Source organism: Mycteria americana, chromosome 20, assembly GCF_035582795.1.
Source record: "Mycteria americana isolate JAX WOST 10 ecotype Jacksonville Zoo and Gardens chromosome 20, USCA_MyAme_1.0, whole genome shotgun sequence".
In the NCBI taxonomy this organism is placed as follows: Eukaryota; Metazoa; Chordata; class Aves; order Ciconiiformes; family Ciconiidae; genus Mycteria; species Mycteria americana.
The window spans coordinates 4,469,066-4,485,752 of record NC_134384.1 but is presented as its reverse complement, the minus strand read 5'-3'; the positions used below and the strand labels follow the sequence as shown (position 1 = coordinate 4,485,752).

Genomic DNA, 16,687 nt, shown 5'->3' with positions numbered 1-16,687 from the left:
AAAAGCTAGAATTTTTCTGAGCTCGCTGACAAACCAGGCAGCCAACCTACTCTGCCTCTGAGTTGACCTTTCTAATGAGCTCACTTACCTTCCAAGGCAGTGGGCACAGCAGAGCAGCTAATTTTGTCACTGCTGCATGACTCCATGAAGGTCTCCATGTTCCTTTGCATCCCCAAGGGGTCACCTGCAAGTAAAAAGAGACCACAGCTTTGTCAGAGCATCAGCTTGCCTTGGTAAAGCTCTTCGCTGCGGTCACAGGTGCTTTTCAACTGCCTCTTCTTGTAGCTTTCAAACTTCTTGGGGAAAAAAAAGTTGCTTCGCATTCTCCTAGCCTTTTCTAGGCCTTGAATCTTTCGCTCAAGTTTCAGTAAGACCTCTACAGTGCTAAAACGTCATTTGTAGCTGTCCACCCCCTTCTCTGCAATCACTCCCAGCCCCAAAACCCCGCTCCCTGCAGCTCAAGGTCCGTAAGTTGGCGCAGGCAGCTGTCTTCTCTGCTAACCCCAACACCAGTGCTACCAGGAGTTTGCGCCAAGGGTATAAAAGCCACGATGCACGTGCGCACGCAGACACGCGCGTGCTTTTGCAGCAAGGAGGGAGCAGGATCTCACGCAAGGGACCAGCTGCAGAAGGGGACCCACGCTCTGCCTGGCCCCTCTCCAGCCCAAGCACCGCAGCCAACAAGGGCAAGGGCTGAACAACCTTTGGCTTTGCTGTCCGGCAGCCGGTCCACCTCCAGGATGAAGTCATCCTTCAGGAACAGGAAGCCCACGATGGAGAAGAGGTAGACGAGGATGAGAGCCAGGAGCGCTGTCAGCAGGATGGAGCGCCCGTTCCGCGTCACGCTTTTGATGACGTTAAACAAGGTCTCCTCACGGTAGATCAAGTCAAACAGCTGAAAGGACCCAGGAGCAAAGAAATGCCGCGGGGTGCTTTTCTTGACAATGCCTGGCCTACCTATATGCCCTTTTATCCTGAGATCTTGGATCACTCAGCAGACCTTGACTAAACTTTCACATAAAGCATTTAAGTTTCCCAGCTTACTGCAGGGAAGCAGAGAAGAATGAAGTGACTTATGCACAGCAGGAAAGCCAAGAATAGGACACATGCACCCTGCCTCTGCCCTCACCAGCTCACGTTGTCTCCCAGCTGACCCAGATAAAGTACACGGTAGAGATTAGAAAGAGAGAGATAGCAAAAGACCAGGAGAGAGACAGTAATAGATACTGTCGGAAGGCAGAAAGATCAGCCTACACAAAGATTAGAGCACAGCGAATTGTTCTCACTGCTGTTATCAATCAGCCCCTGGAAGGTGTCACAGGAACCTTCTAGCCTCTAACGGGGCAGACTGGCTACCTCCGTGCCCCAAACATCTGCGTATATTGTACCAGGATGCTGTAGAAGAGTTCGTGCACAAAGAGTCCCAGGACGCTCGTCAGGATGTAGCCAACGTGGTAAAGAAATTCCACGTCCATGATCATGGCCTTGTAGCCTCGGATGAAGGTCCCACGATTGCCCACGAAGCTCACCACAAACACAATCTTGTTGGTCAGCTGGGGAACAACCAGAAACGGGAAGGAGTGGGGTTTGCTGCACTTTATGAATGCAGAAGAGCCTCCTGTGTCATGGGCTGCTACGCTATTTTTCCAGCGCATGGAGAACTTACGTTGAGAGCTCCCAGTATGTTCAGAGTGAGTCCAATCCCCAAGTAATAAATCGATCGCAAGATCAGTGCCACGAGGAGCGGTCTGACACCGTAGCGCTTAGTGAACAAGGCCATGATGGAGAAGCAGATCAGAATCCAGAAGAGCAGCGAGATCAGCGGGGAATCCAGCACTCCTGGGAAGAGAAGACCCACAGCAATTAAATGGCCTGAGATTACAGGCACGCTGCCAGCTGACACTGTGCTGCTGCGCAGGCTGTCCAGAAAAACTCACGTGCCGATTATCAGAGGGAAGAAAGAGAGAAATTATGCAAAGACTAGTATTGACTAAGATGGTTCTTACTGATACATTTTTCTAACATCTTTTATCCGATATCTCAAACCCACTGTAAACGATGCAGGCTTTGCCTGATAGCAGGTACGTGTTCTGTCTTTGCTTCCCCCATTTTAGAAACAGGGAAAGCGCAGCCCAGGGAGAAGAGACTTTTCCCTGAGAAGGAAGCAGTGGGAGGGCTGGCGAGTGAAATCTTGACTCAATCCCTTCCTTTGACCAGCAGAAAGGACTTGGGGCTTTAGGAGTCAAAAGGAGACTGAGGGTAGGGGGAGTACAGGTAAGGGACCAGTTTTCCTGCATATGAAGGTCCCCTTTTTCTTCCACCTCGAGGAGCAGCAGCTGCTGGGGCACTTACCCATGGAAGTGGCTTCAACGTAGGGGTAGAAGAAAGCAATGATTATGTTGATGAAGACAGCCAGGTTGAAGGAGATGCTTCCCCAGAGTGTCATTCTGCGGGAGAACCAGTACATCAGCGGCATGCCTGGAGGGAGAGGAGGCAGACACACACATCTCAGCCAACCTTGTGCCAGCTGGGGAAGGCTTTGTCCTCCCAGACATCCAAAGGGCTCGGCTCCGTACAGCCAGCGGGCCCAGAGGGACCCTTGCCTCCCTCTTCCTGCAAAATGTTAATAAAAGCTCCCTCCTTTTTTGCTGAAATAGGAGTGCAAAGTTCGAAATGTTACTGCTCGCATTTCTTGGCTTCTCGTCCCTTTGACCTGCTCTGGCACCTTGGAATCAGATCGGCTCCATTCTCCTCCTCGCCCTCCTCCCCATCTCCCACCTCCTACAGCCTCGCCACTCGCGTCCTTCAAAACAACAGTGTCTTTGTGTTCTCAGCGCTGGTGCTCGGTCCCAGAGGGGACCCAGCCAGCAATTTCCCATCCATACTGGAAACTTGTTTCCTGCTGAATTCCTAAGACAGTTTTGACTGGATCTGCAAGTGTTTTCAGAGCTGCTACATTACTCCTTAGCTGCATCGCAGTATTTATAGCGTGACTCTTTATTGAGCTCCCCTTATTTTAAGCCAGGATTTCCGTCCTGATGCAGCCCTGACAGCACCTAAGCAGGTCTGCAGGGTGCAGAGAAACAAGTTTTACTTCCCCTATGTAGCTGCTAGATCCTGGCTTAGGAGAAGGCAACTGAAAACAAATGAAGAGAGTGCTTTCCACGGGAAAACACCTGCAGGTGTAATCCCAAGGAACGTGCTGTAAGATGCATTTCAGACTACCGAGGAACTGCACTAACAGGCATGGAGGAAATACATCCCTGGGATCTTGATTAACCTGCACTCCCTGCAAACTGCCGAGTGCATTGCGCTCTACAGAGCAAGAGGCACAAGGAGCTCAGAGATGCGATTTCCACATCTGCTGCCAGGGTTTGCAGCCCTTCCAAAGCACGGCTGCCTCCAGTTTCACAACAGGGGCTATTGGAAGTGCCCGTGCTGGCCGGGGAGAGCCCGAGGGGAAGGTCTGGTTTGCTCTTACTGCGCAGTTTCTTCTGCCATTCCATCTCGTTGTGGAGGAAGGACGACTGGTCGAAGAAATCACTGACTTTGCTGCCCTGCTCGTCCTGCTCCGTGGTGGTGAAGAGCCGGTACTTGGTCTCCTTGGTGAGGAATTCGCAGATGCCAGGCACAGGGAAGATTATCTGCTCCATGCTTCGGTCCAGGCGCACAATCTGCGGGAAGCAGGGTGAAGGGGAGGGTGCCGTCAGACCCTGCCCCTGCCACCCTTTGGTTTCCTCTTTCCTAGACCCAGCTGCGCCTTCCCCTCCTCCCTCCCACTCCACCGGGATCCAAATATCACCGGCCACTCGTCTATAACACCAGAAATCAGCCCAGCAAAGACAGCCCTGGCTGAGCTGGAGGAAAGCTGAGAGCACGTGAACCCTTGCTGGCCCATCTGCAAGATCCACGCCAACAAGCAAGGATGGGGCTGCCGAATCGGCTGCGTCCCCGCTGCTGCTAGGAGGAAAAAGAAGGGTCCGGGGTGCAGCTCATCCCCTCAGCTCCTCACGGGCTCTGCTAACGCCTCCAGCTCGCTGCAGAGCAAAAGGCCCGTCTGCTTCTTGCTGGCGCAAGGATGGGGAAGGCTCCTAGGACAAAGTAGCCGGGCACGGAGGCAGCTGGAGCACACGTGGGATTCACTGACCACGTGCATACCGGCAACCCAACGAGTAACAGCTCTTGCCTCAATCTGGGATGTGTGTTTCTCGTAATACGCCAGCGGGTCCTCCTCTTCTTCCTGGATCGGGGCCGTCGACTTCAGCATCTGGGTCAGCTGCTTGTTATTTAGGCTGAGCTGGGATGTGGGGAGAGGGAGAGAGGATGAGAGCGGCCTCAGGCAGGGGAGTCAGGTCTAACTCTGCACTGACAACAGCATTCCTCAAAACCGACCAAAGCTGGTGAGGTTTCAGGGAAAAGCAAATGAATTAAAGCTTCCTAAAGGGGTACGAGCTCTCCCCAAGGTGACAGTCATTCGATTCCCTGCAATAATTACATCCAAATGCTGCTAATCCACAAATTACAAATCAATGCCCGTAAAACCCCAGGGAAATCATATTACTGCTGAATCTTGTTCGGGATCTAAGGTACAGCGGCAAGAAGTGACAGCAAAGGGCTCAGCCCTTCCTTTTCTGAAGGGAAGGGGAGAAAGCAGGTACCAGCAGGACCCCACCAGAGCCACCAGCCTGTACCTGCAGCAAGCTGGATGTCACCCTACGGCTGAGCCCCACAAACACGGCTCTCCGCAGCTTGGTGCGCACGCCTTTGGACTTGTACTTTTGGCTACAAGGGCACTGATAAGTCTTTCTTTCTTTAGCACCCCTTGGGAAATACCAAAACCCATCAAATGTTAAACAGCGAAACCCAGGGAGGGAGACTTTGCAGTCTCCGGTCAGGGGGGCTTGGAGGGGCTCTGCCTCTGTTCCCGAGGCCCTTCCGTACCATGGATGAGATGCCCTCCTCCTCCTCCTCCTGGATTCGCTTCACCGGCTTCAGGAGCTGCTGCAGAGACTTGTTGTGTCGGGACAGCTGGAAGAGGGACAGCGATAGCCGGGTGAGCACAGGCTGGCGAGCAGCCGCCGGTGCGCACGGCAGCGGGACTTGGGGTGCACAGGGGAGCTGGACGGCCGGCAAGCCTGGGGACTGGCTTTCCACAGGAGCCAAAAAGCACATTTCCCAGCCATGCCTCCCCAAGGAGGCCAGCCTGGCTGGAGGAAATGTAAATAAAAATAGAGAAAAACGTGCAAATCGGTGGATGGGAGCCCAGCATGGCAGGGACCATACTGTCACAGCTCAGTACCTGCAGCGCCAGTATATAAATGTTGTGGCCGACTTCCCGGGGGGAAACCTCAGCGTTTTCACACTCCTCCTCCTGCAGATAGGCCTTCTTAATCACGTCGACCTGGAAGGCAGCAGAGGGACAGTGAGCTTCTCCCCATCTCCTCGCCTTGTTTTCCTCCTCCATCCACGAACGGCTCTGGGAATACCATCGGGCAAGGGTGCTTGTGCAGAAGGCGGTGTGTGACCGGTGTTACGGCAACAGCCGAGATGCTCATTGGATTGCAAACCAGAAACTGCATCAGGACCCACAGGCAGAAGAGGTCCGGCAATGGGCAGGGGGGGGGCTGGGGGCTCACTGGGGCAAGGCTGGGGTGTTTCACTGGCAGCCCTTACCAGTTCCTGCGGGCGGAGGCTGATGAGGATCCGCTCGGCGTTTTCGCTGTCGTGTCTGCTCTCCATGAGGGCCAAGAGGAGCTTGGAGGCATTGTCCTGGCGAGGAGAAGCCATTGCTGAGGGGAGCCGTGCCCTGCCGCTGCCCAGGGCTTCGGAGTGGGCAGAAACCCCCCGCGCCTCAGTCGGCTGTAACCCCCCCGTGCTAGAGGCATCTGAGCCTCACACAGCGGAGATGCACCAACCCCGTCCCATCACGCCCACATGCTGCAGGACCCGACACACGCACAGCCCCTGCTACAGCGGCCACCTCGCCCCAGCACCCCCAGGGCCATGCCAGCAAGCCCACGCAGTGATGCACACACGCGTGCCCACCGTCCCAGCCCGAGGCTCTGCCTACCTTCAGCTGCAGGACCAGGTCCATGCGGTACTTGCAGAGGGGGCTGATGTCGTTAAGGATGAGGGCTGTGATGATGTCGATACCATTGGACTCGTGGGTCACGATGCAGCTCTGGGGGAGCAATGCAACGCGTTATCCCGGGGATGCTGCCGGTCCTCCCAGCTTCACCCTCCAACACAGCCCAGGTCCGAAACGGCGCCTGCCTACAGCGCTGACCCTGCCTGATTACCCCAGGAGCCCCAAACCCCCGTCTCCCTGGAAAGGGCACCATTTGCACCACTAGATTATTTAACCCCTATTTGCATCACCGTATTATCTAGCCAAGCAGTAGCTCATAACCTGTGCAGCATCCCTGTGCACCCTGGCATCCTCTGCTGCCCGTGTTCTGCTCCTGTTCACACCCTGAAACCAAAAGCTGGCCCTGTCGCTGCTGCTTTCCCATGGACCACCCCCAAATCCTCCCTTGGGCATCCCCGATCGGCGGTGAAACGCCCCAGGCACGCCGGGAACGACCCAGACCTGCAGGGCTACCCGCAGACCTGGTTCTCGTGGCAGGGTCCTTGGCAGTACTCGGTCAGGGTCTCCAGGGTCTGGGTGATGAGGGCCACGTTGTACTCGTTGATGTAGAGGCCCAGCAGCCCCAGCCCCCCCGTGGTGCTGCCGCACATGATGTCGAGGAACTGCAGCGTCTCGCACACCAGGTTGTAGTTGGTCTTGTTGTTCTGGCACCGGAGGAAGTTCTGCCGAGCAAAGCCTGCAGTTACGGGGCTGAGCAGCATCACTCAGATGGGGGAGCAGTCCTGATCCCCCTCCCCACCCCCCCTCCAGCTGCAGTTCGATGGAGAATTGGGCTCCAGCCACCCCTGTAACGTACAGACCTCCAAATGCAGCACTCGGTCCCACGGACACAGTCGTGCCGTGAACGGCTCCTTCCACAGCACCAAAAGTTACCCATAAGGGATGGTGCGTTTGCAGATGGGGAAACTGAGGCACAGAGTGGGTGGTGCAATGGCTTTTTGGACCAAATTGGGGCAGAGCCCAGCCTTCCCACACCCCAGTCCCACGGCCTCTGTCCTGACCCCCAGACCCTAGCAGGCCCCGTAACCAACCTGCAGGTCCCGGTTGTGGTTCTCACAGAGCAGTTGCAGGAATCGGAGGATAGGCTCCATGATCAGGACCGTCACCCCCATTTCGTTGTTCTGGCCCTGCTCCCCAGTGTCATGGCCCTTCCGAAACCCTATGGCCATCGGGTATCGGGAGGGGGTGCCAGGCATCAGGAAGGTGTCTCCTCGCCCTAGAGGGCAATCCGACCTCGTTAGCATGGGGCTATCCAACGAGACAGACGTTGGCTCTACCACGGGGACACAGCCCCATACCTTTGGTGCCAGGGTCAGGCTCGTCTTTGTCCTCACGAGGCTTGTTCCCAATGTCACTCATGTTCACAGACACCGTAGACTTGGTCTCCTGCTGTGCCTTCTTCATCCGGTCGTGCAGAACTTTGAAGAACTTCTCAGACTTCTTGTCGCTCGTCATGAGATTGTAAAAGGATTTCTGGGAGGAGGGAGGACAGTCGTTCAAGTCTGCACCATGGGGTCCAAACTCTCCCTGCCTGCCTCGCTGATTTGGTAGCCCTCCAGCACTCAAGACCTTGTCTGAGATAACGTGGTGAGCAGGTTTATTTCCATGCAACAGCCCTGGACATCACAGTCCTCTTGGATTTACAAGTCTGGATCGTCCCCTGCCACTGTGCTCTCCTTTACCCTAAGCAGGGTTAGGGACAGAGCAAGCAGCAGTTACAGCAGATCCAGGCCTGGAACCCTACCGTTTCTTGCATGTACAATTTTTTGGCTTCCCTGTGACAAAGGATGCAAGACGACCCACGAGTTATCACCCAAGAGCTGCAGCCCTGAGCCATTTTAGCAATACCCGGCAGAGGGCATCAGCATTACTCCAGAAACAGCCTGCAACAACCTGCCCCTTTCGCATCCAGCCCTCCAGCCTGATCCAGCCACGGAGCTGGAAAACTCAAAACCAGACAGATTTCTGCAGTTCCTCCTCTGGACGGCCAGCAAACACATGCAACCAAACAGTATTTTGGCAAAGCCTGCTGCCCAGGGGCCAACGCAGGACTGAGGACCGCCCCGCACCCAGTGTTGGGACGGTTACGCTGCACACATCAAACCGTGGCTGCCCAACCCCCTGGGACCGGTGCCCACCGCGCAGCCGGGGCTCAGCACCTGGATCTCGGTGTTGCCTCCGTCCAGCAGCCGGATGGCAAGCAGGATGCTCTCTTGAAAGATCTTCTCGTTCTTGGTGTTCATGATGAGGTCAGCCACCAACTTGGTGGCCCCTTCTCGGTCCAGCCGGCACTGGACAGCAGCAATAGCAGACCAGTCCTGGTCTTGGCCTGCATGAGAGGACGCGAACAGATGCGATGCTGTGGTAGTGCAGGAGAACAAGCACAGCTAAATCACTGCCAGGGGCATCTCTGTCCCATCCCTTGAGCTCCCCAAATCCTTTACTCCCATGGCGGTGGGGGCATGGCAACCAGCTACAGACCTGATCCCATCATATGGCTCGGGAGCCGGGAATTCGAGGTGTGTGTGAGCAGCGCAGAGACAGGGAAGGTGCAGGAGAGGGGCACTCACCTCCCCCAGCAGCATCTACCATTTCCCCTTTGGAACTGGACTTCTTGTTCTGCAGGTAATTGTTCAGGAGCATTTTCCGCAGCAGGTTGCCCTGCCAAGACAAATAAACATGATGAGTCTCCCAACGGCAGGGCCAGCACTAGAGCAGAGTGAGGCTGAGCACCCTTGGGCTGCAGCGGGGAGGGCACTGCCGGCCTGGGAAGCGGGGGCTGCACGGACAAGGAGCAGGGCTGAGGACATGCCATGGGACCGTGGTGCTCACCCTCTCGCCGTACTTGTTCCTCTTCACCAGCATCTGCTGCAGCGTTCTCAGCACCTTGATGCACAGCTTCTCCTCTGTCTCCATGAGGTCCTTGGTGTGCTGCACCAGCCTGGCACGGCAGAGCCACCGTCACACAGCCGAGAGGGACAAGGGGGTCCCCGAGGGAACCGTTCCCACCATCCCTCCAGGCTGGAGGCACACACCGGGATGCACAACCCACAAAGGATGAAGGTCACCAGCCCTTCCCAGCACTCCCAGCAATCCCTGGGCAATTGCAAAGCATTCTCACTTGGACAGGAAACCTCCGCTCTCGCATCGCTGAAACGCCTCCGTCCCCTCCATGAAAAGCAGCTCTGGCCGGTGGAGGACATCCACCAGGACAGACAGCTCAGCCTCCACCAGTGGTTTCAAGCGATCCTCCAGAGCGTTGATGATGTCCTACAAGTCACAGCACACACCTTTAGGGCCAATGCATGCCTAGGAGACACGAGCACGGGAGAGGGACCCCTGCAATGCCAGCGCCTTCTTGCTATCATGCACTGCTCCGTGCCATCCCTGCCCCATACCTGCAGCTTCTCTATGATATTCTTGTAGTCCCACTGGTTGGGGGTAGTGGAGACGCGGGGGAAGGTCCGCGTGGCCGTCTTGTAGCTGGACGTGTTCCTCTGAATGGTGCTGGTGGAGCTGCTGTTGAGCAGGGAGCTGACGTGGGCGTCCAGGTCCATGGGCAGCGCGATGGAGCGGCTCTTGGCTGCAGGAGACAGAGCCAGGGTTGGGGACAGCCACGACCCAGCCCACCCCATCGGCTGGGTCCTACCACACTGCTTTGGGCCAGGCACCCCTTCACCAGCTCTTCATTTGCAGCAGAGAAGATTTGGGTTAACTACAAGAGTAAACTCCTCTAGGCTCATGAGAGGTGGAGTATTTCCATCCATCCCTCCCCACTGCAGCATAACATTGCCCACAGCCCCCCCAGCCCGACGTAGGATGGAAAGAGGCACCACCTCGAGTTTTTGGTTGGGAAAGCCGAGCGTGGAGACGTTGTAAGCACCCTGCCTCAAATTACAAAGGGAAATCCCCACCCAGTGTCTAACCACCGAGCAATCCTTTCCACGCGGTGACTCAGTGCTAACAAGCCTTGTCCTAAGTCAGGCAGCTACAAGCAGGCTGAGGGCAAAGTCCTGTCGAGGGAAAACCACCATAAATGCTGGCTTTGTTTCCAGGCCCTTCACCAGCAGGGACACACCAGGGATCTCCCAAGCAAGCCCGGGCTTCGGTTATCCCCATGCTACCCTGGTCACGCCTGGAGATGTAGCTCAAAAAAAGCACATCCCGGAGCCAAACCTCCCCGTTCCCGGCCGGCAGCCTGCCGCTGGGGTGCCCTGCCAAGACCCCCAGTAGGGACGATGGCTCTCGCTCGCCGCCGGAGCGGAGGCAGCCAAAGGTGGCTGCGTGCTCCTGGTCGGTGGGGAACAGAGCATCGCTCTGGCACGGCTCCTTACCGACCATGGCCAGCGTGCGGATGCAGGCTTCCACCGAGCTCTTGTGCTGCTGCTGCAGCCAGGGGCACTCCAGCAGCCTCATGGTGGACTGGAGAAGCTGCACCACGATGGTCTGGTGGGTCTGAAAGAGAGAGCAGGCAGGTATGTACCGGTGCAAGGTGTGTCCAGACCTTGTTTTGGAGGGCTTGAGGAGCTGCTTTCCTCCCCCAGCTGTGGCATGTCCATGCAGCACCTTATTACCTGCAGCGAGGTGCTGTTCTCAGAGAAGGGGGAGCTGAAGAACGCGTTGATGGTGTCCAGCACCACCGTCAGCACATACTTCTCCAGTGTAGGGTCTGGCAGGCGTTTCTCTCGCTTCTTGCACATCTGTGAGGAGAAGGGAGGATGCTGATGGCACCAGGGCAAGGTGAACACGTGTCCTGGCTGGATGCTGCTGGCATACAGCGCTGCTGGGACCTTGCTGAGCTGAAGGATGTGGCCGGTGACACAGCTCCTGGGTCTACACCAGAGAGCCCTGACTGCTCCTCAGCCTCTGGTGTGGCAGCTACCCAAGTCCCCGTGGTGCCCACGCCCCAGGCTTGGAGGGATTCTCAGTGCCACCAACCCATGCCCATCCGATACAGCAGCCATCGCTGCTGTGTCCCTCCCACCCAACCCTCCCCACGCACCCGGGCCATGTCCAGGGTGAAGTTCTCGAAGAGAGTCCAGATGTGATTGCTGGTGTAGATCTCCTTCATCTCCACCTCCGTGTCCACGTAGCAGTGGTTGACAAAGTTCACGTAGGCCATCTTCACCTGCCGGGGAGGGAGGGAGGGGGGGCACAGGCACCGTCAGGAGAAGGCAATAAGTGCAAAGCACTGGGCCCCTCCTCGCTGGGCACCTCGTACCTCCGTGATGCAATCCTCGTGTGTCACCACCCGCACCACGTCCTCCAAGGGCAGCAGGGACGTGCACTTGATCTCTGTGTAGACGTTCTTGCCCTCGGCGCAGGCAGCCAGCAGGTCCACCAGGGAGATGTGGTACATCAGCGGGCTGTTCTCCTCCACCCCATCCCTGGCCGCTGTCATCATCTCCAGAAGGGTGGCCAGTGAAGCCTTGTCATTGTAGAAAACCACGACATCGTCCCCGGCGTTGGTGAGCTGCAGGGAAGGGTCAGTGGTCACCACTCCGGAGAAGGAGGGTCAGAAACCTCGCAAGGCAGAAAACGGTGTCCTCTGCAGCAGGGCGATGAGAGGCAGCAGCCGGTGAAGGGTGAAAGGGCCGTGCATTTACAGGAAAAGCCAGGCATTTGCAGTGCAATCAAAAATCACAGCTTGTGGGACTCCAAAACGGTTATTGGCTCTTGGACCTTGCATTAAGCTCCTGGAGATGTTTCCTACTCCAGGGAGAAGCCAGTATATGTCTGGGGAGGCTCTTCCTCAAGGACGAAGCCAACCGTACACCTCCCAGGGGCCATGCCCTGCTACCCGCCATGCTCATGCCCCTCGGGCTGTAGGGAGAGTGCTCACCTCGGTCATGATCATGTCCTGGCACTTCTTGACGTACTTGCCCTCGGCCTTGATGATGGTGTGCAGGAAGTCGAGGTACTGCACGTGGCGGCCGTGGGTAGCCACGCAGTGGATGAAGTGCTGCGGCACCGTCTCGTTGATCTCCGAGCAGAGCTGGTAGTTGTTGAGGAAGATGTGCTGCATCGTCTCTGCCTCCAGGAGCTGCGGGACCAGGGGAGCAGAGTGAGGCCGTGGGGCCGTGAGGAACAGCCTCCCCTCCTGCCCTGACCCTTCCTCGCCCAGGGTCTCCTCCTGGCTTTTGGATCTCTTGCTCTCAGCCCCAGGAGCCATACTGAAGTCTCTCCCTGTGCTGCTGCCTGCGACCGCCCTTCGGTCCCCTCTCCTTACCCCCGGGGTCAGGAACAGGTTGAGGTGTTTGTGCAGCAGGGCCTGGTTTTCCTGATTGCCAGCACAAAACTTCTGCAGGAACTGGTGGGTGAATTTCAGGATCTCCATCATCTTGGCATCACCCTGAGGAAGGGCAGAGAAGAGAAATCCCCAGAGTTGGTGAGGGATGGAGAGCAGCAGCAGGCTGCTGCCCCTCCTGCCCTGCTCAGCTGCGGGACCCAGCCATGCAGGGGCATCCCCGCATCCCCCACCCCTTGCCCTGGGCACTTCAGGACCAGCCAACTTCTGCCCACCCACCTTCTCGTAAGGGATCTGCAGCAGATCCAGCATCACTTTGTGGGCATCCATGTTCTTCAGAAGGCGCTGCTGCTTCTTGCGCACTTGCTCTCCGACCCCGCACATCTTATTCAGCCGCTCCAGGATCTGGGGAGAGAAGGACCATGGCAGAGGGGAATTGAGCCTGGGAGACCATCAGGATGGCCACCAGCACTGGGGGCTTGCCTGCAATCCAGATGTGCCCTCCATAAACCCGGGTGCTCCCTGCATCGCTCGCAAATCTTGGCTCCCCCCTCAGAAATCCTCCTTGCAGTGCCACGCAGAGAGAGCCCTCGTACCCGTCACCGAGCCTCTCCCCTCCAGTCCCCCCAGTGCAAGGCTCACTCGCGAGCCCTGGGGACGTAACAGGGCTCCTCCTTGCGCCGAGCTCGCAGGAACAAGCTCTGGCTTGGACTCGTTTCTACTGAACCACAGGAGAGCTTGGAAATCCCCCCCATGGTTTCACCCTTTCCCTTCTTGCTGGTGCACCCGTGCCAGCCCAGGCCAGGCAGACATCACTGGCCCTGCCTCCAGGAACAGCCCTGGGGACAGGATTCGGTCTCACTTACCCCCTTGACTATCTGATAGTTCTCGCTGCTCTTCTCTCCTGGAGCAATGACCTCTTCGTCAGCAGCGTGCTGCAAGGGAGAGAAACAGCACCAGGGTCCCACTGCACCTCTCCAAAGCCTGGGGCAGAACGACAGCCCGCAGGACCCTCCCTGACCCCCTTCTTCCAGGGAGAGGGGCGCACGGCCCATGGAGAGGCTTTAGGCGTTGGACTGAAGCGAGCTGCGCCTCTGCCTCCCGCTCCTCTCCTGCCCCAGTTCCCAGGCTCTTGCTCAGGGCTCTCACCTCTTTCTTCTCCTTCTTGTTCCCCTCCACCGTGCTGTCCCCTTTGCTGCTGCCCTTCTTGTCCACCCAGAGCTCTGACTTCTCCACCATAGTGCGGAGTTTGTCCAGCTCTGACTTGATCACCTTGTAGTTCTCCACATCCTGGGCTGAGATCAGGAGCTGAACCTGCAGCGACATTCCCAGGGGTTTCCAGTTTGGAGCACGAACCCCATTCCCCTCCTCTTTCAGACCTCCCTCCCAAGGAAAGGGGCCGGGACCCATCCCACGTCCTGCACCCGCAGCCAAGCGTGGGCTCAGAAGTTTTCCAGAGCAGCGTCCCACCAGGGTTACCTGTTTGAAGGTGTGCAAGACCTCCTGCCTCTGGCTGAAGTGCTTGAAGAGGAGCTGCAGGGAGCCGGAGATGAGCGGTGGGTAGTCGTGCATCGTCAGGTGGATCAGCACCCGCAGAAACATCCTCCCTCCCTCGTCATCCACCTCTAACATGCTGCTCGTCTTCCTGAAGCCAGGACAAAAACGCTTGGTGTTAGCACCCACGGGGACGCGTGCACTCAGTCACCCCTCAGGGCTGATGGGGACAGCTGCATTAGCCTTTAGAGCCTCATCTTCCTCATCACCTGCAGCTTTCAGCCTTGGCGGTATGGACAGGAGAGGAAGAGCCCTACGGCCAGGCTAACTATGCACCGGAGGGGGCAGGGACTCACCCCACACCGAACATGGCTTCCGCGTGCTCGCCGATCCGGTCCAGGTTCATGGCTGCAGCTGAAGGGAGAGGAAAAGGGAGATGAACGGGGCGGCCAACGTGATCCCTGTGCATTGGCAGAAACCCGCAGGAACCAACCCAGCTCCTTGGCCCCTGCACAAACTCCAGTCCCCCCCATGCTCCCTGCCAGCAGCAGCGGCGGGTGGAGAGCTGCTGGAGCTGTCACCTCCGTTGCCCGTGTGTCCCCAGCCTGTGGGGTTTGCGGAGTTGAAGCTGTACCAGGAGCAAAGTGGAAGAGTTACTTGTGGAGTCAAAGGCTGGAGCCGTTCCGTCAGCCGCACTGTCCTGCATGGGGTAGACTTCCACAAACTCCTTCTTGAAGACGGAAAGCAGGTAGGAAATCCTGTAGTCCAGCCGCACGTTCAGGATGAACTAGCATCAGTGAAGAAGAAGAAGAAAGCAAAAGTGAGTGCCCTCTCCATGCCAGCTGTCTCTTCGCATCAGAAACCCATGTCTTCCCCTCACCACCCCATCCCGTGGGTCCCACCCACAGCTCCACAATGCTTCTCCCTCCCCACCAGCTCCAACCTGCAAGATCTCCAGGATCTTCAGCTTGGTCTCCATCACCACAATGTTCTCGTTCTCAATGCTCCTCCCTCTGTCCACTTGCTCTGGGGCAGACCCAGCACTGAGGCTTGGAGGGCTGAAGATGGACTGTTTCCTGCTCAGCACCATGGTGGACATCATCTGTCCAACGCCCTGGATCGACCTCCGCACGTTCTTCCCTACAGAGGCAGCCACAGTGGGCAGAGTTAATGCAGATGGAAAGGGAGGTGGCAGAGGACCCAACGCAAGGACCCACTTAGACTGCAAAACGCTGTACATATTAGTCAGAGAACAAGTAGGAGGGACTGGCCATTTCTCTGGCGTGGCCAAGGGCTCAACACCTCCTGTCTCCCAGTGCAGACCCAGCCAAAGGTTCCATGTCAGCAAACCAGTGGCTTGTTTTCTTGCAGCTAAAACTGGAAAGCACTGGGCAGACCATGGAAAACACCTTCCTGCAGGACCGTGCCTGGTTATGGAGCAGGGACTCACCCGTCACCTCGTCGTTGTAGACTGCCTGCATCATCAGCTGGGGGTTTTGGACACAGTCAATGATGCCAAGCAGTGTCCGCGTCAGGCGTAGCAGCTCACTGAAGCTGTAGAAGCCGAAGTAGATGAGGTTGTGGGCAAGGCTGACGACCTGGGGAAGGACAAAGCAACTCCAGACCTTGCCATGCTCGGGGTTGAGCAGGATAAACAGACCTTGGGGAGAGGGATGCCAGCATGGCCACCCTCGTTGCAGAGGCAGTTGCAGCCAAACTGTGCTGCATCCTGCACCATGCCAGTGACATCGGCAGGTCTCGCACCTCGAAGGTGAGCTTGTTCTTCTCCTCATTGGCAAAGGGCACTGCCTCGCTCACCACGTTGTTGAGGTAGTCCTCCACGAACTCCATGGTGCTCGCAAACTTGTTCTTCTTGTCATCACGTGAGACATTGAGGTTGGAGTCATAGCTGCAAAGGGAGATGGTGGGGGTGAGCTGAATGGCGAGTCTCCTTGCACCCAGCCTGGAAGGAACACTGTCCAGGCAGCTGCTGAGCCATCACGGCCAGAAGTAATGCTCATGAGTGATGGAGACCGCTTCCTTCTGAAGGCTGAGACCTGCCAAATTCACTCCACAAATGCCCCCCTCCCAGTCCCTGCTAAAGCCAAGCCAGTCCCTACACGGGATGGCATCTGCCATCCCACCTCCTGCCCTGTCCCTCAAAGCCGCTGCGAGGCCCAACGTGTCTCACTCTTTGATCGTGATGGCCGTGGGGATCTCAGTCCAGAGCCGTGCAAACTTCACGGGCATCACCAGCTCCTGGGGGTCCCTGTCCACATGCACGTGTAACATGAGGTGGCAGAAGGATGCCCGGAGATCGAAGGGCAGCATCTCATCTGCCATGCAGAGGAAGATCAGGTCCACACCAAGCTGCTGGGAGATCTCCTTGATGGCCAAGTACTGGCGATCCAGGCACATGCGGGCAAAGAGCTTCAGCTGGTACCTGCCCAGGGACGAGGGGTAGAGGGAGTGAGTATGTGCAACCCTTACATCCTCACCTGGGGAGAAGATGCCGTGAGACCATCACCTGTAGTAGCTGAGGACGTTCTCGTCATGGGCATTGCCAGCCCGGGCCTCCTGTGCCAGCTGGCGGATGCTTTTCTCGTGGTGGTCGTTGTTCTTGTCCGTCCAGGTGAGCCAGACCTCCTCCTCCGAGTACTCGATGCTCAGGTACTCGTGGGTCTGGGACATCTCCTTCACTGGCCTCAGCCTAGGGCAGAAAAGGGGTAAAACTGGAGATGCTCCCATGGACGGGGAGCGGCTGCACCTCGAGGGGTGACGGGGCTTTTACCAGGGCA

The 16,687-nt window shown here is 57.2% G+C and overlaps 1 protein-coding gene across 1 annotated transcript in view; it reads right to left on the bottom strand.

Annotated features, from left to right (window-relative positions):
- The window catches only part of ITPR3 (inositol 1,4,5-trisphosphate receptor type 3), a 43,180-nt gene that overhangs the window by 3,670 nt on the left and 22,823 nt on the right, over positions 1-16,687 (bottom strand). The window contains exons 18-53 of the mRNA XM_075521751.1: positions 16,417-16,599; positions 16,081-16,332; positions 15,654-15,798; positions 15,340-15,487; positions 14,833-15,029; positions 14,547-14,676; positions 14,246-14,303; positions 13,875-14,040; positions 13,545-13,709; positions 13,262-13,330; positions 12,675-12,800; positions 12,378-12,500; positions 11,991-12,191; positions 11,370-11,621; positions 11,151-11,276; positions 10,723-10,848; positions 10,483-10,603; positions 9,547-9,731; positions 9,270-9,418; positions 8,981-9,089; positions 8,719-8,809; positions 8,308-8,477; positions 7,447-7,621; positions 7,180-7,364; positions 6,610-6,810; positions 6,071-6,181; positions 5,674-5,769; positions 5,300-5,401; positions 4,942-5,028; positions 4,187-4,297; positions 3,482-3,674; positions 2,353-2,478; positions 1,667-1,839; positions 1,389-1,553; positions 703-895; positions 89-184 (exon numbers count right to left, since the gene is read on the bottom strand). Of these exons, the coding sequence (XP_075377866.1) occupies positions 89-184; positions 703-895; positions 1,389-1,553; positions 1,667-1,839; positions 2,353-2,478; positions 3,482-3,674; positions 4,187-4,297; positions 4,942-5,028; positions 5,300-5,401; positions 5,674-5,769; positions 6,071-6,181; positions 6,610-6,810; positions 7,180-7,364; positions 7,447-7,621; positions 8,308-8,477; positions 8,719-8,809; positions 8,981-9,089; positions 9,270-9,418; positions 9,547-9,731; positions 10,483-10,603; positions 10,723-10,848; positions 11,151-11,276; positions 11,370-11,621; positions 11,991-12,191; positions 12,378-12,500; positions 12,675-12,800; positions 13,262-13,330; positions 13,545-13,709; positions 13,875-14,040; positions 14,246-14,303; positions 14,547-14,676; positions 14,833-15,029; positions 15,340-15,487; positions 15,654-15,798; positions 16,081-16,332; positions 16,417-16,599 (5,306 nt within the window). The remainder of the gene's footprint in view (positions 1-88; positions 185-702; positions 896-1,388; positions 1,554-1,666; positions 1,840-2,352; positions 2,479-3,481; positions 3,675-4,186; positions 4,298-4,941; positions 5,029-5,299; positions 5,402-5,673; positions 5,770-6,070; positions 6,182-6,609; positions 6,811-7,179; positions 7,365-7,446; positions 7,622-8,307; positions 8,478-8,718; positions 8,810-8,980; positions 9,090-9,269; positions 9,419-9,546; positions 9,732-10,482; positions 10,604-10,722; positions 10,849-11,150; positions 11,277-11,369; positions 11,622-11,990; positions 12,192-12,377; positions 12,501-12,674; positions 12,801-13,261; positions 13,331-13,544; positions 13,710-13,874; positions 14,041-14,245; positions 14,304-14,546; positions 14,677-14,832; positions 15,030-15,339; positions 15,488-15,653; positions 15,799-16,080; positions 16,333-16,416; positions 16,600-16,687) is intronic.